Below are 22,281 nucleotides of genomic sequence, written 5' to 3'. Positions count from 1 at the left end.
GGACAGGCAGGAGCACTACTGGGGACACTGGCCATCAGCTGGAAAGGAGAGAGTCACCAAGTCGTCAGCATGGGGACCTGGGGGAGAGGCAAGGGGGACCTGACCCATCCCAGGAGCAAACCTGCTGCAGCTTTCCCTCACCTCCCGCGGACTCTCCCCACCTCGCTGCCTGGGCCTGGGGGGTGCGTGGGTACCCCGGTCTCCATGGCGATGGGAGGCTGTCCCCCCGCCACCCCCCCTTCTCTGCCGCAGCCGGCGAGCAGCCGCAACCGGCACGGCGGCACCAGCACCGCGCTGCCGGCACCGGGGCTCGGGAGCGGGCAGCGGGTGCCGGGGGAGGGACGGGGACAAACCCCTCCCGCCCCTTTCCCCGCCGGCAGCCCGCCCCCCCGCCCGCATGTCGGCGATGCAGCCTCCGGAGCCGGGTCGGGCCGGCGGAGGTGAGTACCGACACCTGATTTATTTTATATTATCCCCCAAAGAAGTGTCCATCCCCCGCCCTAGACCCCTATTCCATCAGCCCAGCCTTTCCCTGCGGTGGCTCCCTGCAGCCAGGCAGAGAGGTGGGTGGCCCATCACGCCCCCCTCGGCTGTTCCCCCCTGTCCCCTTGTCACCGCACCCGAGATGCCAGCACGGAGCGGAGGACACCTCCATCCACCTGGCACCCACCCGGGGGCTCGGCAGCCTCTTGTTTTCCTTTCCTCATCTTCCACCTCGCTTTGGAAACTGCCTGTGATTCCTCAGCCATAGGACACCCGCCTCTTGCTAACGCTGCAAGACATTGCAGCCCAAAGAGATAAAGTCCAGCAAAGTTTCAGGTTTAATATTGCAGGTTTTGGGCAATCTTATTACAGTCTCGGCTCTTAGCTCTGCTAACGAAACCGGTTTGTGTGGGTGCACCTGATGTCAACCAGCCAGAGCATCTTGCGCCAGCAGCCCTGATGCTTCCTCACCTTTCCCAGAGGCTCCTTCTCCCGTGCCGGGGCTGAAACCCCCCCCAGCACCTTTCTGAACCCCTGGCTGAAATGTGTTGGCCAAATCCTGCATCTAGAGTGGGGTACAGAAGCCAGGCAGGGCCTCCCCTTGTGCCGGAGTCTTGGAGAAGCTGGTGGTCCTGGTGGCTGGGGAAAGCATTTTGGCTGGCGAGCTGAGCACTAGCGTGGGGATGGGGGGATGATCTGGCCGCCCACCATGCAGCAGCTTTGCAGTGGTTTCTCAGAGCTGGGCAGACCTGCAGGTGGTTAGGCTGAGTCTTAAAGCAAAAATGTGCTTTTTCTGCCTTAAAACTGCAGCCAGGGTTTGCCCAGAGTAAATGCTGTCACTGCTGTGGGCAGCCGGCATCCTCCCGCGTCCCTGCCTGCGTGAAGCTGGGGAAACCCGCGGGTGGGTGCTGCACAGAGCTGCTCCCCCCGCTAAATCTGTAGCAACAAAACGCCATCCCCCCTGCTCCATAAGAAGCTCTCAGGGTCCCAGATAACGCACATAATTACATATAATTATTGCTTTATATGTAAGGAGAGAGTAAGGTCTCCTCTGCCCCAGCCCATCTTCCCCAGGTACGGTGGCTTTGCTGAGGAAAAGGAGATTTTAGGGGATGTCAGATTGCAAACCTCAAGTTCAAGGAGAAGTAGCAGCAGATGCTCGGAGCAGGGACACTCCCAGCTCACCGCATCAGGGACCACACCGGCTGGAATCAGCTCCAACACATCCAGAGCATCGCGGTGTCAGGGCACGATTTCTCTTCCTCGCTTCATCCCTAAGACAATGTCCTAAGAGGAAGAAGATGTCTTCTGTCTGCTGCAATTCCTGCTTCCAAACGGGGAACGAAGAAACAAGATCTGTTGTTAATCTTTCGTACTAAGAAAACAAGATTTAACTAATAAAACACAACTAGCAAATCTCAGCGTGGTGAAATCCAGCCGAGCCTGCTGCTTTGAAACTTTCTGCAGTTCTGTCAATGCCGATTTTTATCTTTCTCTTGCATTTCTGTAAATTCCAAATGATTCTCTTTTTGGTTGCATGATTTAGGTATTCTATTAGGATAACTGGGCATTGGGGCATAAGTGTTCCTCTGTGAAACACTCTGGAAAGGTGGGCAGCTTGCATTTTTGCTTTGCCACTAAAATCCTCTTTTTTCTTAATCTCCTCTATAGACACCCTTAGGGCTACAAGAAGAAACTCGTCAAAAAGAAAAACACAGGATGTTTCTTATAAAATACTGATATCAGCAGAGCACAGGCTTTTTTTGTCAGAATGCTGGGCCATCTCATCTGGATCCTACTTTTGCCAAGAAAGGTTGGACCAGCGGGTCCTTGAGGTCTCTTCCAAGCTGGTATTCTATGAAGTCCTCATCAGAATAATGATATAAATAATTATAATAGAAAGCAATAATGTTATAAATTAATGATATAAAATAATAATTCAGCCGAGGTGCTGCAGTAACCCAATGAGGAGGAGACTTGCTGGGGCACTGAGATGATCCCAGCAGGACACGTCCCAGCCAGGTTGGGCACTGGTATAAATATGAAAACCCACCTCTGAGAACACTAAGAAACAATGGCAATAATTGCTTTATCCTCTCTCAGCTTCGTTCTCCTGCCTTCCCATCCCCAGGCCCTTCCAATGGCAGCTGGCCCAACTCCACCATGAGCGAGAGCCACCTCCTGAAGGAGAACTACACCTTCTTCTCAGCGTACTATCAGCACTCCTCCCCTGTGGCTGCCATCTTCATCCTGGCCTACACCTTCATCTTCCTCATGTGCATGATCGGCAACATCTTGGTGTGCTTCATCGTGGTGAAGAACCGTCAGATGCGGACGGTGACCAACATGTTTATCCTCAACCTGGCCATCAGCGACCTGCTGGTGGGCATCTTCTGCATGCCCACTACCTTGGTGGACAACCTCATCACGGGTGAGTGGGGCAGCAGAGGGGGAGAGAAAGCGGTGGGGAGCATCACCCACCTTCTGCCCCCCACCCACACAAGGCCACCCTGTGGGTGATTGTTTTGCTGAGGATGAGGAGGGCGGGTGGTAGCCACTCAATCACATCTGCTAAAAGGCATCATTTCATTTAGAGTTACTATTTTAGGGGGGAAAAGCCTCTCTTTTTTTTCCAGGTTTTGGACAGTTTGGCGAACTAAGTACGACCTTAATGCTGCATTTACATATTTATTGAAAGTTCAGCCACGCTCCACCAAGCAACACTAAAAATACCTTCTTCTTGCATCGATCTTCTCCCATGCTGGCTCAGCTCTGCCTGTTGACCTTTTCAAAGATAAAAGGCGGCGTTGGCACAGTTGGTGGAGTTCAGCCACAGCGGTAGCCAGGGCGCAGGGCAGAGTCTGTATTTATTTATTGTGGGGTGCAATTTATGTGTTATCAATGCCTTAACATTGAGGTCAAGAAAGAAAACAAAAGCTCTTTGGATTGAGGATCCCAAGGTCTGTCCCCGTGACAACAGACGCAGCCCTAGGTAAGGGGAGGAGAAATGACAACCACCATGTTCCGTGAGTTTCGAAGACGCATAATATGCATCTTTTTTTACCACTTTTTGAGTTTTTTCCTCCAAGCATCTGTGCTGCTAAAGGCCTTCTCTGTATAAGCCAAAAATGCAGTATCACCTTTAGGAGCAGGATTCAGCAACCTCCCAACTACAAGGTAGACATGTGTGCCTGGGGGCTCAGAAACAGAGACTAAGTCGTGCATTTTGGGGCTCAGAAGAATAAACTAAATCGTGCAGTTTTGGCCTCAGAAACAGAGACTAAGTCCTGTGCTATGGGGCTCAGAAACAGGGAGTAAATCTTGTGTTTGGGCGCTCAGAAACAGAGACTAAGACCTGAATGTTGGGGCTCAGAGAGTTAAGTCTGGCTGAGCCCACAGCCCCTACATCCTTCTTGGTGTCTCCTCACAGGCTGGCCATTTGACAACGCCATGTGCAAAATGAGCGGTTTGGTGCAGGGTATGTCTGTCTCTGCCTCTGTCTTCACGCTGGTGGCCATCGCCATGGAGAGGTATGTTGGCGTGGGGAACATGGGGTTGGAGTCTCCACTCACCATGTTCAGTTGTCCCATGCAGTTTTCCATCATGGAAAACCTCCCAGGGGCATCATGAGCGTGACCCATCTCTCCAGAAGGACCAAAAAGCTGTCCACAGGGCATCACAGCAAGGTGTCCTTCCCCACCTTGGGCTGCAAACAGCAATGCTAGAGAGATTCCAACCTACCTCTGACACCAAAAGCAATATGTAAAGAGCAACCCACCTTACCTCCCATTTCCCACCTCTGGGTCCTGGCCGCCCTCCTGCCCCATGGACATCCCACCAGGTGCCCAAAGCCACCACTGTCTGCCCTCCCACAGGTTTCGCTGCATTGTCCACCCCTTTCGGCAGAAGCTGACGCTGAGGAAATCCCTGGTGACCATCGCTGTCATCTGGGTGCTGGCCCTGCTCATCATGTGCCCCGCTGCCATCACCCTGACTGTCACCAGAGAGGAACACCACTTCATGGTGGACACCTACAACAATTCCTACCCCCTTTACTTCTGCTGGGAGGCCTGGCCTGAGGTGGGGATGAGGAGGATCTACACCACCGTCCTCTTCTCCCACATCTATGTGGCCCCGCTTGCCCTCATTGTTGTCATGTATGCTCGCATCGCCTTCAAGCTCTTCAAGTCGGCGGCACCTGACCGTAGCCAAGGGGAGCCGGAGGGGAGGAGGGTCTCCCGGAGGAAGGCCAAGGTCATCAACATGCTCATCATTGTCGCCCTCTTCTTCACCCTTTCCTGGCTTCCCCTCTGGACACTGATGCTGCTGATGGACTATGGGTGGCTGAGCGAGGGCCAGCTCCACCTGGTCACCGCCTACATCTTCCCCTTTGCCCACTGGTTGGCCTTCTTCAACAGCAGTGCCAACCCCATCATCTACGGCTACTTCAACGAGAACTTCCGACGGGGCTTCCAGGAGGCCTTCAGGGCCCCCTTCTGCTCGCCCCACCGCCACCACCACCGCGGGCCCTACGGCCCCAGAAGCCACAGCTGCGGGATCCTCTTCGGCGCCCGCAACCGCGTCTTCGCCCAGGCGCAGCAGCCCAGCGACTCGCCTCCCGCTTCCGAATCGGGGCTGTTGGTGCCCCGCCGCACCGGTGTCCCTGCCTGGGACGGCTGAGTGGCCATCGGGACCGAGGGCTTGCGGGGTGGGGGGGGCGGGGGATTCGCCGCGTCCGCGGGCTGTGAGTCACTGCAATAAAGATGCGCTCCATGCTATCGTGACCGTGCTATCGCGACAAAGCTTCTCGTGCCACGCCGCCGCGAGCCCTCCCGCCACGCCGGCGTGGCGGGAGGGTTCGCGGCGGCGTGGCGCGGCGGTCAGAGGGGGCGTGGTCGGAGGGGGGGCGCGGCGCGCCTGCGCAGTGCGGCAGCCGGCGCGATGGCCGGTTACAGCGTGGAGGAGCGGGCTGCGCCCCACAGCCTGGAGTACCGGCTCTTCTTCAGTGAGTGCTTCTCCTCATCCTCCCCGGAGGGGGGGTTAGGGGGCTGAGCTCCGATGGAGGCTCTGGGGGAGCCCCCCCCCCCCTCCCAGCGCCTCACCTGAGGCGTCTCTTTAGGCCGGACTTAACTCGTGTGCCCCCCCCCCCCCCACCTTGCCTTGCAGAGGACGCCGCCGGACGCTACATCTCCCCCTTCCACGATATCCCCATCTACGCGGACGCCGGCAAGGTAAGAAGGGAGAAGCTCCCGGTTCCTTACGCCGCTTCTGGGCAGGAGAGCCCCGATGGGAGCATCACCAGAGCCTGCAAAGAACAAGTGCCCTTTTCTTGCAGTCCCAGCCTCGGGTAGAGCCACGCGAGACAAGAGAACAGATGATCTCATGCTCATATTCCCGAGATATGAGTCTTGAACTTGCCCGTGAGAGAACATGAAAGCGTTTTGAGTTAAAAGAAGCAGTTTTCCATTTAGCTAAATACATACATCCACTCCTGTGGAGGCATCCGCTCATGCTGCGTGATATTTCAGGCTTGGGTTTCGAGTGGACTAAGAGCGCTTCATGCCCGCAGTATAATCAACTGCTGAACAGAATGTTAAATTCTTGCTGTAGCAGCTCCTGGGGACCTCTGACCTGACAAAAAGTGTGGCTGGGGAACCGGCCACGTGTGAGGCTGTGCGGCTTTTGCATCCTTCCGGCAGCCAGTGGTTAATCAAATGAGGCTGTCCCAAATCACTGTCTAAAATGTTCTAGGAAGCCAGAACATCTGTGTTTCAGTTTTCACTGAATGTGTTCCGTACCCTTTGTAGCTGCTTTCTTCTTTTAACACGTACTGAAAAGCTGCGCAGCTTGAGCAACGTAGCGGATGAACTGTTCTGATGTTCACGGCAGATCTAATTTGGAGGTAGAGGGTGGTTATGGGAAAGGAAAAGAGTAGGCAGAATTGAGGGGTGAACCTCTAAAAAATAGCTGGTTGAGCTCTGAGGAGCAGGTGTTGTCTGGGAAGTCTGGGGTGACTTTTGCCTGCTTGGAAGGGAGAAGACAGGTTGTAATTAATCATAAAGGACAGTGGTGACGCAGTTTTTCTGCGGCCGACTGGGAAAGTAGTTTTCAAAAGCAGATGTCTGAGAGGTAACTCTGGCAGGGAAAATCCAGATAATACTACGCTTGGCAGGCACTCACAGAGTGCGGGGGGGAAGGACAGGGGAGTGCATGTAGGGGTGAGGAGGGTTTCTGTGCACTGGTAAGGATTACAAGGGAAACTGGACTTACTGGTGTGCCCTCAGGCGCTTAGTGCTGCTTGCCAGAGCCCCTGTGCAGCCAGTGCTGCTCGCCAGCGTCTCTGTGCCAAGTCATTAAGTCTCACTGAAGGTCGCAGTAACCAAAGTTACACAATAGAGCTGATCGCATTAGACCTCTTTCTGTTTCTGGAGTGTCTCTCCACATAGATCTTACTCATTACTTAGCAGGTTCGTCACCAGCTATGGTAGGGAGCCCAGCCTGAAGCAGAAGGTTGTCTTATGCCATCGGGGCTCCTTTGATCTTTATCCTTAGACTTCTAAGACACTGAGAGGATTGCAGGGTGTTTTTTTCAGTTGAGGACTTGGATGTGCTGACCTTATCTGTACCTGTGCGTCTTGGCATTGCAAAGCAGTGACTTTGGGCTACTCGCTGTGTGTCTTAGACCGAGGCAGATCTGCCAGTGGGACCATGGGGAAACTGCCAGCCTGACAAAGATGCACCCCTGAGTCCTCTTTTCTTGACTGCAAAGCCATAAGCGCCCTGCCCAGCCAGTTCCCATTGCCTCACTCCTTTCCTCAATTTACTTATACATAAAAATAGTATATACGTATTTACTTTCAAATTGTGAATGAGCGGTGAACCCCTGCAATTAAGGGGATGTAATAAACTTCTGTTAGGGAAGGGTGTGGGCAAAGTCAATGACGGAACAGCACTCGTTGCAAAATAGCAATCTAATTATGGCGCAATACAGGTGCGAGGGATTTTGCAACACTAATACTGCTTAACATGGGGATTAGAAACCTTGTCGATGCAAGGGAGGAAGGTTTGACTTCTTGTTAAAAGCCATAGTCTCTTCAAACAGCAAATGTTATGGTTCAAGCATGGAAAATCTTGTTTTCTAGAAGAGGAGACCGACATTGAACTCTCAAGTCCTCTCAGCCCAGCTGGAGTCAACAGGAGATGTCTTCAAGTGTCACCCGTAAACTGGATCCTGTGGGATGCAGTTCTGTGTTTCTCCCCCACCCCTTTGTCCTTGCACTGTGCCCCTGACAAGTTCTGGGTTTGTCAGAGTGTCAGCTTGAGGAAGATGGGCTCTGGCTTCTTTCCCTGCTTCAAGACAGCCTAGAATATTTGGGAGTGATGCTGTCAGTTGTTCAGGATAGCAGGTAGATACCTGTGCTATTACTCCTGTAAACATTTTCTGTTCTAAAGTGCCAAGATGGCTCTTGCTGTAGCAGTTAAGAGCTTTGTATTTCATGAATATGCCTAAAACCTTTTGTTATGTTCAGGATAGTTGCATACAGCTGTCTTTGATTCATTTAAGCTTGCTGTTCCGTAACCTGGAAATGTGGTGGAGGTGATCATAGGTGGCAACTGGTGGAGAATGCATGGGTAACCTCAACGGAGCTTTCGCGAGATTCATCTTCGAGTGATGACACGTGACTGATAGGAGTACAGGACTTCCATGAACTGTATCAAAACTGGCACAGGAAATAGAAATGGGGAAAAGTTATGTTTTTTGTGCAAACTGGCTGGTTTTCATGCGTTCCCTAGTTTAAAGCAGGGTCTTGAGATTCCTTCCCACTCACCAATCTTTTTGTTTCTTCAGAATGTGTTCAACATGGTTGTGGAAGTACCTCGATGGACGAACGCTAAGATGGAGGTAACTACTACAGTTCCTCGCTTCAGTTCTTGAGCTGACCTATTAATCTTTGGCTTTGCTGATTCCTTCTCACTTCCACCTCCTGAAAACCCGAGTGGTTTCTAACTTCTTGTGTAAATACTTGCTTAATGCCAGAGGTCTAGCATGGAGGCTGGGACGTGCAGAAGTTGGAATAACTTAATATTCTTCTATGTCTTCTGATTAAAGCAGCATCTTACGGCTCTCAACACTGTGTGGTTCTGAAGTTTCTAAGTCTGCTGAAAACTATATCCCAGGAGATGGCAATGCGGCAGGAAATGGAGTTTTCCAAAATCTGATGTTGGCTTCAGGGTCAGCTCCTGGTCTTTTGGCTTGCTGGTTAGCAGCCAGCTTCACTGAAAATAATCAGTTGTTTTTTCTTAGAGAGCAAAGCAGAGAGATTCACGTAACTTTTCTTTCAGATTGCAACAAAGGATCCCTTAAACCCAATTAAGCAAGACGTGAAGAAAGGAAAACTACGCTATGTAGCGAACGTGTTTCCCCATAAGGGTTATATCTGGAATTACGGTGCTATCCCACAGGTACTGTGACCTCTCTTGGTGGCTCGTCCTTTCTGGCGGGGAGGAGGGAGGGTGCCTGTCTGTCTGTCTGTCTTAACGAGCAAAAGGCCAGATGATGGTCTAATCTGGAACACGGCGTTTGCAGCTGCAAATAGAATCTTGCAGGGATGGTTTTAGGTAGAAATCTCAAGCAGCAGGATTGTAGCTAATGCTATGAAGAAGCTGTTTGAGGATGAGCAGCTGCTGCTAGTGATGTACCTGCTGCATAACTCCTCGGCCACTTGGCAGTTTGGTTGGGCAGTATCTGGCAGGTCTTTGTCTTTGGATGAAGGAAGCTGTCACTACACAAGAAAATGGGCATCTAGCAAAGCAGTGCCCTCAGTTCCTGCTTGGTGAATCATAAACGATCAAGTTTTCAGCTAATAGTACAGGACCTTGCTGTACGGCCCCTAGGCTGAATCTTTACAGAAGATCCTTGTTGCACCGAATTAGCTGATTGTTTTAGACTTTGGATGTGGACAATGAAAATCTGAATAGATGTGAAGACCGTCTCCTGTTTCTGCCCCTCTTATTGTTCAGGGTCCAAAAGACACAGCCAGATTAACAGGTTGAGCTGTTGGATGGTAGTAGATGCCTCGATGCGTTTGATCTCAGAAAGGCTCTCAGCAGTCCAGAGACTCCACAGCTGCACAGACAATCTTTTCTGAAACAGCTGGCAAGGGGGGACTGACAGGCAGATGGTGACACCTGGACGCAATCTCTTAGCTGGCCAGCGACTGCTCGATAAAGAGGAACTTTGAGCAAGGCTGTTTGCCTCTGATGTTCTTTAGGGTTTGAGTTTCCTTCCATTAGAGAAGGAAATTGTCAGTGACAGTTCTCAGGGAAACACACTGAATTTTCTAATTCTAGTCTTGATATTTGAGTATTTTCTCCAGGTAGCTTAAGATGGTGTTTCAAAGTTGAATTGTTTTCTACTTGGATGGATTCTGGAGCCATTTTCTTAGTAGAGAATTATGTTTTTTGCAGCCTTCATGCACTCGTGTGCTGGGGGATCAAAGATGTTTATGCCTCAGGGCAAGGAACCAAACTTAACACTTCTGTGTAGAGAAGCACAACAGGGATTGTGCAGAGTCCTTCAGCGTCACCCAGGTGCATCTCCCTGGATGCAGGGTATGGGACTCCACATTCTTGTCACTGCCCTAGTCTAACAACAGGTCTCTAATTGTTTAATTAAAAGGAAGCAATACACCCTGTCTGTCTTCCGTTTCTGTTGGACTGCTATCACAAGTTCAGGAAACTTCTGTTAAGAAATGAATAAGGAAAGGAACAGGCAGGCAGCCACGTTGATGATTGTTCTTTATAGATGTGAACTTCACCTTTATGTGCCTGTGGAACGGAGGAGGAAGTCTGGAAAGTTGTTGAAAAAAGGTGGGAGGGAGCAGCTTAGCCTTGGCAAGATAAGACTTTTCAACTTGGATTCAAACTGCATTTACAGGCACAAGTGAAACAGTAGCCCAAACGCTTGACCTGACAGGGAGCGTGAAGTCTGTCTTCGAGGCAATTGCGGGCCTGAAATAAACCTGCTTTTTGTTTCCTCTTGAAACTTGAGAGTTCTTCTATGTAACTTTGATTGATTGTTTTTTTCCCAGACTTGGGAAGACCCAGGTCACAAAGATGAAAACACTGGCTGCTGCGGAGATAATGATCCAATTGACGTGTGCGAAATTGGAAGCAAGGTAATACGCTCTAAAGGGTAACTGTCTTTTGAAACATGTAATTAATGTCTCTAAAGCCAATTGTCCAGAGACATTATTCAGTTCCTACCTCCTCTACCTGAAGAATATGATGTTTCTCTGCTGCTTCCAGAGATTGTTGGTGAGATATTGCAGCATGAGCCTTGTGAGCTGCTGATAAGCAACAGCAAATTTCCTGGTGCCGACTGCTTGCTGAACTCTCAGGGCTTGCACGGTCTCCTGTTGTGCATTCCTCAGATGTGTCAGTACAGACAAGATCTTTGTCCTTGCAGGTCTGCTCTCGAGGAGAAGTCATCCAAGTGAAGGTGCTGGGCACGCTGGCGCTGATTGATGAGGGAGAGACGGACTGGAAGATAATTGCTATCAACATCGAAGACCCAGAAGCAGACAACTACAATGGTGAGTAATGGAAGGGAGGAGCAGGATTAGTGGTTCCCTTTCTCTGTCAAAAGCCTGCGGGAAGTCAGGACACAGGTTTGCTTCTTCTATGCCAGGGTATTAATCAAATGTGATACTGGAAGGGCAGCAGAAGAGGATGTTATCAAACCTGTAGCAGAATAGGTTTTTGCTATATTTTACTAGTATTTATGCCAAGTTCGCTCCTCTGGCATCTCGAAGAACAGGGTGGATGTACAGCCTCTCCTCTGAGTGGAAGGAAAGAGATTGTCCAGGAAGTCTCTGATCAAAGCTGTTTAGACGTGTCCCTGCTCCTGTGGCCACCAGGATATACTGGGCAGATGAAACACTGATTTTCCAGTGCAGATATTCACTTTGTGTCTTTTCTGTAACCTGTCTGAACTGTTCCTAAAGCTACTGGAGCAGCTCAGAAGAGCGGGGTAGTAGCAAAGTAACCTTTTTTGTTAAATGTGGCTAGAAAACCTTTTCTCCCTGGGTAGATATCAATGATGTCAGAAGGTTGAAACCCGGATACTTAGAAGCTACTGTGGACTGGTTCAGAAGATACAAAGTACCTGATGGAAAGCCGGAAAACCAGTTTGCTTTTAATGGTGAATTTAAAGATAAGGTAGGATCGCCGTTCTTCAGGAGTATTGGGGGAGAAAGCACAGGGTTATCACCCTGCTGCTGGTGGATATTATCAGTTTTTCTTCTAGATGACATTCATGCGGGATCAGTTCAGGGCTAGGAGCCTCTGTGTCAGAACCAGGACAGAAAACACCTGGTTTATTTGCTCTTGCTCTGGAGCAAAGGGTGTCTGACATCACCCTTGCTCACTGGCTTTGTTCCACTGCAGCCTGGTGCAAGTCAAAGTTACCTCCGGAGTTAAAATGCCTCTTCCTTCAGGCATAAAGTGTTCCCTCACGCCCTTTGAGTAAAGCTCTGCCTTGGCAGCATTAAAAATTATATGTATGGAAGGAGATTCCTTTTTTAAATAGTTGCAAAGCTAGATTAGGTGCGTGTCTCTTCCTGTTGATCTGCACAGCAGTTGAACGATTTACCTGGAGTGGCAGAAAGCTCGCAGACAGGTTAAGATAAGCCACCTGCTGGTGACAAATCCAGCAGCAGCGGGGCAGAGGTGCTTTTGTAATATAGCGCTGGCCCAAGACTAAAATATCTGCCTTCAGTTTCTTTTGGCCTCACGCTCACTAGGTGACCTTGGAATATCCTCCCATCTTGAAAGTAAAACAATTCATGTTGTAAAATCCCCATTGTTTCAGCTGTTGAGTGCTGGGAGGTTGTTGTTGCTCCTGAGAGGTGCAGCAATAGAAGAGGTCTTGTTCAGTCTCTTCCAGAGTCAGAAACTATCTAAAATCAGCCTATAAATACTGGCTTCTCCTTCTGTGTAACTGATTGTCTGGAGGAGATGGTCTAGTACTTACACATAACGTGATGCTCATTCTCATCTTCAACTTTAGGATTTTGCCGTGAATGTCATCAAATGTACTCACGAACACTGGAAAGCTTTAGTAGCGAAGAAAACTGATGGTGGGGAGATCAACTGGTAGGTGAATGCTTGTGCTACCGTGTACATCCCTTTTCCCTAAGCAAAGAACCCTGAAACATCCTTTCCCAAGTGGTGCCATGCTTTCTGTTAGCTGTTGGCTGTTTCCGCAGGCCTTCCCCTTCAACTTGGCAGCTCTAACGGTGGTTCTTAGCATTCCATTATTTAATACTTTTGGGGGAAAGACTTGGCTTTTCACTTTCTCACAAGCGACTCATCTCTTCCAGCACAAACCTGACGGTGTCTGACAGCCCTTTCTGCTGTAGCCAAGAGTGTGCAAAAGCTACTGTGGAAGCAGTAAGTACAAATCTGAGTGTTCTACACCCAACTTCAGTGTCAGGCAAAATGATCCGATTTGTGTGGTACCGTAAACCGTCCTTATTGTGTGACTAGGGCTTTGGATGCTCAGAATTTTTTTTGCATGACTGAGCACAGTTTCTGGTTAAATAAGATGAACGCAGAGCAAGCCAGACGTTCCTCCAGAGGCTTCTCCTTGACCTTAGTCATCTGGGAGATGGAATCCAAAACAGAGTTTGCATGAAGGGCTAAGCTTCTGAACCATACCTTGGCTGTCAGCTGTTCAGAGAGTGTTTAAATATTTGGCCTTCCAAGAGCTTCACAGCACAGGTCACCCTTTGAGAAGAGAAGGTCTAATTTCTGAGATCCTTGCAGCTGAGGACCATGCGTCCTTTGCTATGAAAGGCTTGAAGCTCCCAGTGTAGTACTTCTGTCTGTCCAGTTTCAGGACCTCACTGTGTCTCCCTGGACTTGTAATGTTGTTTGTAACTTAAAAGGGGTTAGAGGAATGGGACAGGAAAATTAAAATGCACGTGCTGCCTCAGCGTATGGAAATGTGGTAGAAAAACAGAGTCTCTCTGTAGCCTTGCAGAGACTTTTAAAACCACTGTCTTGCATTTAAAAGTGCTTGTATCCGAATTACCTCATACGTTTTGGAAAGTGTGACCCTTATGGAGGATGTGTCACCAGCTAAGGACCCTTGTCTGCCTTTCAATGCTAAACATCAGGTGAAAGCTCTTCAGAGAAGATTTTTTGAGAGTCCTTTGTGCTTCTCTTCCACTGTCACATTGTTGGTTTAGAAAAAGCAGGCTGCTTGCAGCTGGGGCATGTACGGAATGGGGAGGCTGTGGGGATGCCACGCTGCACTTGAGCTCATTTATTCCGTCACCACTGACCAGCGCTGGCTGCCACAGACTGATTTACACTGCTTAGATCTGAAACTACGCTCAGTAAACACTTGTGTGGTGCTAAACAATGTCTGCTGAGCTTCAGGTCAATCTCTGTCAGCAGTTTCTATCTGCTAATTCACTTCTTGTTTCAGGCACCACCGTGTAAAGCTGCCAACCCAATTCCACCAGAAGGTAAGTCTCAAAAGCTACACAACCAACACAGAGTGGATGCTTCCTCAAAGGAATTATCAAAGGGTCTTAACTGATGCGGGTGGCTCTAGCACTAGGAGAAATGAAGGACCTTGTTGGACCTACCTTGTGTCAGTAATGCCGTTTAATTCCTGAATAACTTCTGGTATTGCCTTACCTGCTGCTTTGGGTACGTGAGGCAGGTAGACAAGCCGTGAGTAGGAGGCCTGAGGTGCCATAGTTTGCTCCAAAAGAGATCAGGTATATAGCAGGTCCTGAAAGAAAAGCGGTGCAAAGGGAGGTAAAATGACAAATACACCTACATGGGGCTGCTCAAGAACCTGTTGGATGCATGGTGGGGTTGTTGACAGGAGCCGGAGGAAGCTTCTGTGCTGGAGGTGATGCATACAGTGCCCTTTTACTGCTTAAAAATGAGTGACTAACACAGGACTAACCCCCTTGTTTGTTTGTTTTGGGTTTTTTTGCCCCACACAGTTGACAAGTGGTTCTACTACCAGAAGAACTAAGGCCTGAAGATGAGTGGTGAAGCAGTTGTGTCCTTCCCACCGAGGACTCACCATATGCAGGAGCAGAACAGAAAAATAGCTTCACTGTTAACAAGAAGACCATGTATCTTTGCCGATTAGAATTGTGTATCTAGCAGTGATGTGTCTGCTGTATTGAGGTCTTGTGGAGGCTAGATGACATAATTGTAAAAATCAAAACCCACCCTCCCTGTGCATGGTGGTACAGTGTACTTTGTCAGTCACAACAGAAGGTGGCTCACCTGGTACGTGTATGGATGCTAGAAATAAAATCTGCTGAAACCGAACGCTGCGGGGCTTTCCCTCCCTCCCGTGAAGTGGCGGAGCCGACGGGGTAGTTTTGGGGGGGTTAGGGGAGGGTTTATCGGGTAACGCAGTATCGCCTCCCGAACTTTGACGCGGGGCGGTCTCGAACCCCTGGCAGACGTGGGAAGCCAGCGCGGCGAAGCCGCCGGGCCGGAAGTGGGCGGGGCGCGCCAGGCGACGTCTTTCCGGCGGGGGAGCTGGCGGCTGCTGAGGAGGGGACTCGGTGGCGCCGCGGCCCGGGGGCAGCCGGGGGTGAGCGGCGGCGGCGGGGACCGGCCGGGGCCCGGGGACAGCCGGGCGGGGCGGCGGGAGCCGGGCCGGGCGAGGGGCGGCGGCGAGCGGTGACACGCAGGCAGGGTGGTGGGGGGCGGGGCAGGGGGTAGGCCGTGCCGCCCGCCCTTGAGGCCGAGGCTGGGGCCGCGTCCCCCTGGGTCCCCTCACCGTCCCCCCCGGGTCCGCATTCACCGTCTCCGTGTGCAGCGCCTCTCCGAGGGCAGCGGGCCCTGCGCCGGGTGGCAGCGCCCCGCGGGGGGGTCCCGCAGCGGTCAGCACCGAGCCCCGCGGTCGGTAACGCCGGTTCTGTCCCCGCAGGCGATTGATCTTCAGCCATGTCGTTCATTTTCGAGTGGCTCTACAACGGCTTCAGCAGCGTCCTGCAGTTCCTCGGTAAGGCTTGGGTCAGTTCACCTTGTGCCCGTTGCCAAAAATCGCTCAAAAGTTCACGATTTAGTGATTAAAACAAACCTCTTCTGGGGCACGCAGCAGAGAAAGCTGCAAATCTCTACCGATTTTTTTCTTTTTTACAATAGTGGGAGAAACCTTTAGAATATTTCAGAGGTGCACGGCCTCCTTTGCACACCAAGATAAGCCTGCTGGAGTTTTTGTTTTTTTTCCCTCGCTTGTCTGTTTTCCTCACAGGTTTGTACAAGAAATCCGGAAAACTCGTCTTCCTGGGCTTGGACAACGCGGGCAAAACCACACTGCTGCACATGCTGAAGGACGACCGGCTGGGGCAGCACGTCCCGACGCTACATCCTAGTAAGTCCAGCAGCCTCTGAGCCCTGCCTGACTCACCCTCCGGGTTGTTCCTCTGTCATTCTGGAGACGCGGTGTCAAAAGATGCCTCTGCAAGTCTTAACGCCGCAGCCAAGATTGCAGTTGCACGTCGGTTGCTCAAGCTGAAGCAGATTTATATTTTTCTCTCAAATGTACAACATCAAGACTGGGAACTGGTGTGGGTCAATTAAGATGACATTGCCTCTTTGGGGAGGGAATTTCTAATGAAAAGTGTGATAAAGTATAATAATTGCAAATTAGTAAGCACGTGCTTCAGCAAGGACGTAGAAGAAATTTTCTGCTTGTGATTTTGTAAAACAACTCCATTTCAGTGACTGAATTCTACAAGGAATTCCCAAATACCCATCTCTGTGATGTTAACATGAGCCCCCAATAAATTCTTGCCATGGCACCTACTTTGTTTTCCTCAAGCACAACCCATATTTTTCCTTTTCAGCATCAGAGGAGCTGACGATCGCTGGAATGACCTTCACAACTTTCGATCTGGGCGGCCACGAACAAGGTAAAAGTGAAGTTCCCGAGTGGGAGACACCAAATTAGGTCAGCCTTCCCGTTTCCACGATGTTCTCCAGCCACTTTAAGGAAAAATCTCCCAAAAAGGGATATTGAAAAGTGATAGCAATTAGTAGTACCTGATTTGTTGCTTGAAATGAATTATGGAGCAATATGCGGAACTAGCCTCCTGGCTCTAAGATACCAGTTGATTCAGTGCTTCAGTACTTGAATCCTGTCAGTTTGGAAAAAAAAACACTGGCAGTTCACACTCTGCTGCCTGAAATATCTGTAGCTGTGGAAGACTTGAATGTCAGAGGCTCATTCTTTTGAATAATGGCTGAATTTTTATTTCTAGACATTCTGGGAATTCTAAGAAAAGTTTTTCTGCCCCCCTTTTTCTTTCTCGTATTTGTTTCCAGCGCACTGGCTAAAAAGGTGGCTGTGGTTGCTGAGGCTCAGTTAGGGGAGCGGAAGGAGCGTCACTCCGAGCTGCCCAGCTTGTGCAGTCCCCTTTCCTTGAGGAAATTGTGATGAAGAGGGTGGCTGTTTTTTTGTGCTTCACTGGGCAGTGTCTGTCGCTTCTGTGTTCCAGCTCGCCGGGTCTGGAAGAACTACCTGCCGGCCATCAACGGGATCGTCTTCCTGGTGGACTGTGCGGATCACTCGCGGCTTATGGAATCCAAAGTTGAACTTAATGTAAACTTTTATTTTTTTACCTCCCCACCACCTCTGAGTAGCTAAATTATAAATAATATTGCTTTGGGGGGGCTGGAATACGTTCACAGCACATTTTGAGAGTCTCTCAAATTATGAACGTTTGTTCTGCCTCTGCTTAATCCCTCTGTCTTGCTCGCAGGCACTAATGACAGATGAAACAATATCCAACGTGCCAATCCTTATTTTGGGTAACAAAATCGACAGGCCCGAGGCCATCAGCGAGGAGAAGCTGCGGGAGATCTTTGGGCTCTACGGACAGACCACAGGAAAGGTAGGGAGGTATCCAAACCGTGGGGCGTCCACCGGCACGGGAGGGCTTGTGGGGTTTGTTGCTCCATCCAGAAACTAATTGAGGTTGTTACTGTGAGTTTGTCCACGATACTGATGAAGCTGAATCTTTAATCATAATAATAATGCCCTTGGGTGAGTCTTAAAACTCCCAGAATTGTGCAAAACATGGTACCTCTATAATGATGAGGGCATGAGGTGTCAAGCTGGTGTTTTAACGTCGTTGGGCTCTTCCGGCTTCATTACTCTGCATTTCCATGTTTTCACGGTTTAAAACCACGACATTTAGAGAGAACTAATCAGCAGCGCTGGGTGAGGGTGGTATAACACCCCGAGGCTGCTCTTGGCATTGTCTTATCCACACGGTGACAATTGCTTCCTGCCTCGAAAATGGTTTGTTTTGGGAGCGGGATTTCCCGCTTCCCCGAGGGTGGCAGGGCTGCGGTTCTGACCCCTTTTTTGGATTTCCGCAGGGAAATGTGCCACTGAAAGACCTGAACGCTCGTCCCATGGAGGTGTTCATGTGCAGCGTGCTCAAGAGGCAAGGCTATGGCGAAGGCTTCCGCTGGCTATCGCAGTACATTGACTGATAACTTGGGACAGACACGCGAGTGTGACTCCTCTGGACTGATCCTCTTCACACGGACTTTTCTATTCGAATGCGGAAGGTTTTCCAACCGCGTCACCGGCTTTGACCAAGAGACTCCTGGTTTTCGGCTGCCCTATGGCACAGTGGTGACACACAACTCTTTTCCACGCGATGGGGAGACAGCACCGTCCTGCACACGGGTGCACATTGTCCCTTTCAGTTCGGTTACAGCAGGGCTGGTGTGATCCAGGAAGGAAAACTCTGCACGCTGCACTGTAACGGCTGAAAAAGAGAGCACGTCTCACCACTGTGGTTAATTGACTTAAGAAAAAAAGAAAAAGCAATTATATTTTTTAAAGAAAGTGTTAATGTAAACAGCGTCCCTTCTAACTTTTTAGTTTAACGTTCATCTTGTTTAGTCTGGAGTCTGGTTAGGGTTTTTTAAAAAAAAATATTTAACGGTATTTAGATATTTCACAAATTACTGAACCAAGGTATCATGGTATTAGAAGTCCTCAATAAACATAGCATTTGGGCTTAACTGAGCTGGAGGGTGGCTGTGCTATGTCACGCTGAGCGACAACCAAGAGGGTGCCTGTGGGACTGACGCGTGCAATCCGAGCTGCTTTAGTTTATGGGGATTTGTTGTTGTTGTAGTTGGAGAAAAGCACCCGCCAGCATGCCCTGGGTAGGGGTTTGGATGCGGTTCCCCTGCAGCCGGGCCAAGGACCTCAAATCCTCTCGCTGTGCCCGTCACAGCGAAAACCACGAGGCTGTTTGGTGGTAGTAGCATGGAAGCGTTTGACATTGGCATATCATCAGGTTATTAATGTAGACTAAACCAGTTTCTTTTATACCCGACGGACTTTTTTGTCTGAAGTTTCATTACTGTCTAGTACTCATTTTCAGTTAAATAAAGACATTTCTCCTCCGAAGGGGTGGCGATCCTCAGTCTAACCTGGTGCAACAGAGCACACGCACCTGGCGTAGCCGCTCCTGGGGGTAAAACACAGCGTGAGTGGAAAGAACGAACTCACCGTTGCCGGGTCTTCCTCACATCAATTCTCAATGTCGATTTATAAGGCTTAAAACCACCTTTTAGCAGCCAGTGATGTTCTGGAGAAGGGGAAGGCTGCTGGGGAGGGAAACTGAGGCAGGATGGCGGCCTCACCTCGGGGCTGGGAACCAGGCACAGCTGGGGCCTCAGGAGCCAGCAGGGGCTTCTGAACCAAGGAGGAGGCTGTGGGGGCAGCTTAAATTCTGCCTCCTGTTTACTCACGGAGTTCTGGGGAGCTTTAACTCTCTAAGAGGAGCTCTGCAAGTCCTGGTACTTCAGGTTGTGGACAAGCAAGCCTACGGGCCAGACACTGCTTCACCCGGAACCCGAGCGCCAGGCATCGAACCTGGAAACAGCCCTTCCCGCCCCTGGGGAAAGCGGGAAGTAAACCTGCATTTCGGGAGGGGAAGCTGGGTCGGGGTGGTGGAAGGGGGGATGGCGGCACCCGGCCCGCTGGCTATTGCACCGAGAGAGGGTGAACAGCCTGCGGGTGAAGCGGAGCTGAGGGAACCAGAAGGGAACCCATTCCCACCCGGCCCGGTCGCTCTGAGGGCCGGCGGAAGCGCCACTAAAACGGCCACGTCGCGCGTTCCGCCCCGCCGCCGCCGCCAATGGGGAGGGCGCAAGGCCCCGCTTTAGCCAATGAGCGAGGAGGGCATGGGGAAGAGGCGGGAGCAACAGCGGCGGCGCGGGGAGCGGCCCCGGGGGGCGCGGCGGGGCAGTGCGGTGGGGCAGTGCGGTGCACAGCGGGGGCTTTCCTTGCGCTGCGTTACTTTGCTTCGCTTTACTCCGCTTTGCTTCGCTTTACACCGCCCCGCTCCCGGGGCTGCCCCGCATGCAGCCCGCGCCGCGGCCGCCGCCATGGAGGAGGAGCAGACCTGCTGCGTGGTCAGCATCTCCAGCTGCCCCGGTTCGCCCCAGCCGGCCGCTTGCCCCTGCAGCTGCAGCGGGGTGGTGCTGAGCCGCGGCCCCGGGCTGGTGCTGTGCCATGGCGCCGGCTTTGCTGCCTTCCTGCGGGATGGCCCTGCCGCCTGGGCGCAGCCCCATGCCCTACTGCCCGATGCCTTGCAGCCCTGCCTGCGCCTCCTTGTCCTGCACCCCTCAGCGGGGACCCGCATCCCAGCCGTCAGCCGTGATGCTCCAGCAGCGTCGCACAGCCCAGCCGGTGCCTTGCAGCAGCACGAAGCCCAGCTCCTGGCCCTGGTGCCCTGCAGAACCTTCCAGAAGGCGCTGGCACAGGCGTTCGGGCAGGCGGAGCAATGGCGCTTTGGCGGGGAGGCAGCGGGGACCGACCCGCGGGCCCTGCACTGGTTCGCCTGGCTGCGGGTGCCTGGCCTGGACACCCCTGCGGGCGGCTGGACGGCGCGGGCGAGCGCCGGGTGCCTGCGCAAGGGCCAGGGGCTGCTGGCCTGTGGCTCCCCCTTCGGCGCCCTGTGCCCCGACCTCTTCTTCAACACCCTGAGCAAAGGGGTGGTCAGCAACATGGCCGGCGAGGAGAACGCCCTGCTCCTCACCGACGCGCGCTGCCTGCCCGGCACCGAGGGCGGCGGTGCCTTCTTGCCGTTTGCCACTGGCTCCCGCTTGGTGGCCGTCATTGTCGCCTCCTTCTGCTGGAAAGGCACCGAGTGGGTCGGGCTCACCCTGCTCTGCTCCCTTGCTGCCATCCTGCGCAGCAGTGCCAGCGTCCTGGATGCCGCTGGGGTGGCGGTGCCACCAGTGCCGGGGCGGGTGGCCGTGGTGCAGGCAGCAGGAGGGCAGGACCCCCTGGGCTGGGTGGTGCTGGTGGAGTGCGGGGGGACGTGGGGCTCGGGGGTGCTGCTGTCTCCCCGCCTGCTCCTCACCTGCCGGCATGTGGTGGAGGCTGGTGACCCGCTCTGCGTGACACCAGCGCCTGGTCCCAGCCGGTGAGTGTGGCTGCATGTGTCCCCTCGCCTTGTCCCCAGGTCCCCCTGGCTGTGACATCTCCTGTGCCGTGTCCTTAGGGCCGCCACTGTCCTCAACGGGCACCTGGTGTTCGCCACCGAGGAGTCTTCCCCCTTTGACGTGGCAGTGGTGGAGCTGCAGGACGGTGTGCCGGGCTTCGTCCCCCCACACCCGGCACACACCTTCCTCCCAGGTAAGCATCCCATGGGGACATGGGGTGCCAAGGTGTCAGGGTCACCCCCTCACACCCTCCTCCCGCCTCTTCCCCACCCCAGGTGAGGAGGTGAGTGTGATGGGCTTCGGGGCGCTGGGGCGGGCGTGTGGCCCCTCGGTGACAACAGGGGTCCTCTCGGCTGTGGTGACGGTGGCTGGGCGCCCCGTCATGCTGCAGACCACCTGCGCCGTCCATGGGGGCTCCAGCGGCAGCCCCCTCATCTCCTCCCGCAGCGGACGCCTCCTGGGTAAGCTGGAGGGTCTCCTGTGGGGGGTCCCATGGGTGTCCCCTGGATGGACACCGTGACACTCCTCTCGCCGCCAGGGATTGTGGCCAGCAACACCCGAGACACCAGCGCGGGGACCACCTACCCCCACCTCAACTTCTGCATCCCCATCACCATCCTGCAGCCCCTCATTGCGCGCTACCGATGCACCAGGGACCCCAACGCCTTCGCCGAGCTCAACCGGGCGGGCGAGGGGGTGCGGGCGGCTTGGTGGCTCCAGCGGCAGCCGGGACCACCCAGCAAGCTCTGACGCCCCCATCTCAGGGATTTGTGCCAGGGCAGAGCTGCCACAGCCCCTCTTTGTCCCCAGTCGTGTCGCGGCCGAGCGCCTGGACCCCATGGGGCTGGAGGAGTGTGGGTGTCCTGGGGTGGGGGGCACACCATGGTGCTTTTGCTGGCTGCTGCCGACACCAAATTGGGGGAGAGTTAGGGGTTTGTTTTATTTCTGTTTTCCCTGGAGCCATAAACACTGTGAGCTGAGGCGCTGGTGTTCTGTGATACCGAGTGGCTGGGGCGGCAGGGGTCCGTGTGGGGGTGTGGGTTGGATTGGGGGGGTTTCTATAAGGGATGCTTTGGGTCAGGGTCTTGCTTGGGGGAGTAGGGAGGGGGTTAGTTTGGGGCTGGGGTCCCAGGGAGGGTCAGGGGCTGGGGACACATTTGGGGGGGACCCTCTGGAGGGAGGCCAGATCCAGCCCTGTGTCAGCTGAGTGTGGGGACCAAACCCTCCCAGCCCTCCCTACCTGGGGGGTGACAGCCCCTGTCCCCCTAA

General features: G+C 52.6%; 4 protein-coding genes across 4 annotated transcripts; all 4 read left to right on the top strand.

The window, feature by feature from the left end:
* The first annotated feature begins 304 nt into the window (after window positions 1-304).
* NPFFR1 (neuropeptide FF receptor 1) lies at window positions 305-5,191 on the top strand. Its single transcript, XM_065843617.2, has 4 exons — window positions 305-440; window positions 2,615-2,914; window positions 3,914-4,013; window positions 4,359-5,191. Exons 1-4 carry the CDS (start codon window positions 398-400, stop codon window positions 5,161-5,163), a joined length of 1,248 nt encoding a protein of 415 aa, XP_065699689.2. The 5' UTR covers window positions 305-397; the 3' UTR covers window positions 5,164-5,191.
* Window positions 5,192-5,374: 183 nt separating this feature from the next.
* On the top strand, window positions 5,375-14,847 carry PPA1 (inorganic pyrophosphatase 1). Its single transcript, XM_065843196.2, has 11 exons — window positions 5,375-5,488; window positions 5,650-5,714; window positions 8,333-8,386; window positions 8,827-8,946; window positions 10,575-10,661; window positions 10,952-11,078; window positions 11,576-11,703; window positions 12,554-12,639; window positions 12,867-12,936; window positions 13,979-14,018; window positions 14,511-14,847. Exons 1-11 carry the CDS (start codon window positions 5,425-5,427, stop codon window positions 14,540-14,542), a joined length of 873 nt encoding a protein of 290 aa, XP_065699268.1. The 5' UTR covers window positions 5,375-5,424; the 3' UTR covers window positions 14,543-14,847.
* Window positions 14,848-15,015: 168 nt separating this feature from the next.
* SAR1A (secretion associated Ras related GTPase 1A) lies at window positions 15,016-18,967 on the top strand. Its single transcript, XM_065843197.1, has 7 exons — window positions 15,016-15,118; window positions 15,458-15,532; window positions 15,785-15,904; window positions 16,380-16,445; window positions 17,031-17,134; window positions 17,295-17,426; window positions 17,917-18,967. The coding sequence occupies exons 2-7, from the start codon at window positions 15,475-15,477 to the stop codon at window positions 18,031-18,033; spliced, it is 597 nt and encodes a 198-aa protein (XP_065699269.1). The 5' UTR covers window positions 15,016-15,118; window positions 15,458-15,474; the 3' UTR covers window positions 18,034-18,967.
* Window positions 18,968-19,754: 787 nt separating this feature from the next.
* Window positions 19,755-21,992, top strand: TYSND1 (trypsin like peroxisomal matrix peptidase 1). The gene is made up of 4 exons (XM_065843416.2): window positions 19,755-20,993; window positions 21,072-21,205; window positions 21,288-21,473; window positions 21,551-21,992. Exons 1-4 carry the CDS (start codon window positions 19,951-19,953, stop codon window positions 21,760-21,762), a joined length of 1,575 nt encoding a protein of 524 aa, XP_065699488.1. The 5' UTR covers window positions 19,755-19,950; the 3' UTR covers window positions 21,763-21,992.
* The last annotated feature ends 289 nt before the right edge of the window (window positions 21,993-22,281 follow it).

Source organism: Patagioenas fasciata, chromosome 8 (assembly GCF_037038585.1).
Source record: "Patagioenas fasciata isolate bPatFas1 chromosome 8, bPatFas1.hap1, whole genome shotgun sequence".
NCBI lineage: Eukaryota > Metazoa > Chordata > Aves > Columbiformes > Columbidae > Patagioenas > Patagioenas fasciata.
The sequence above is the reverse complement of the archived record's forward strand: the minus strand, read 5'-3'. Positions and strand labels throughout refer to the sequence as shown.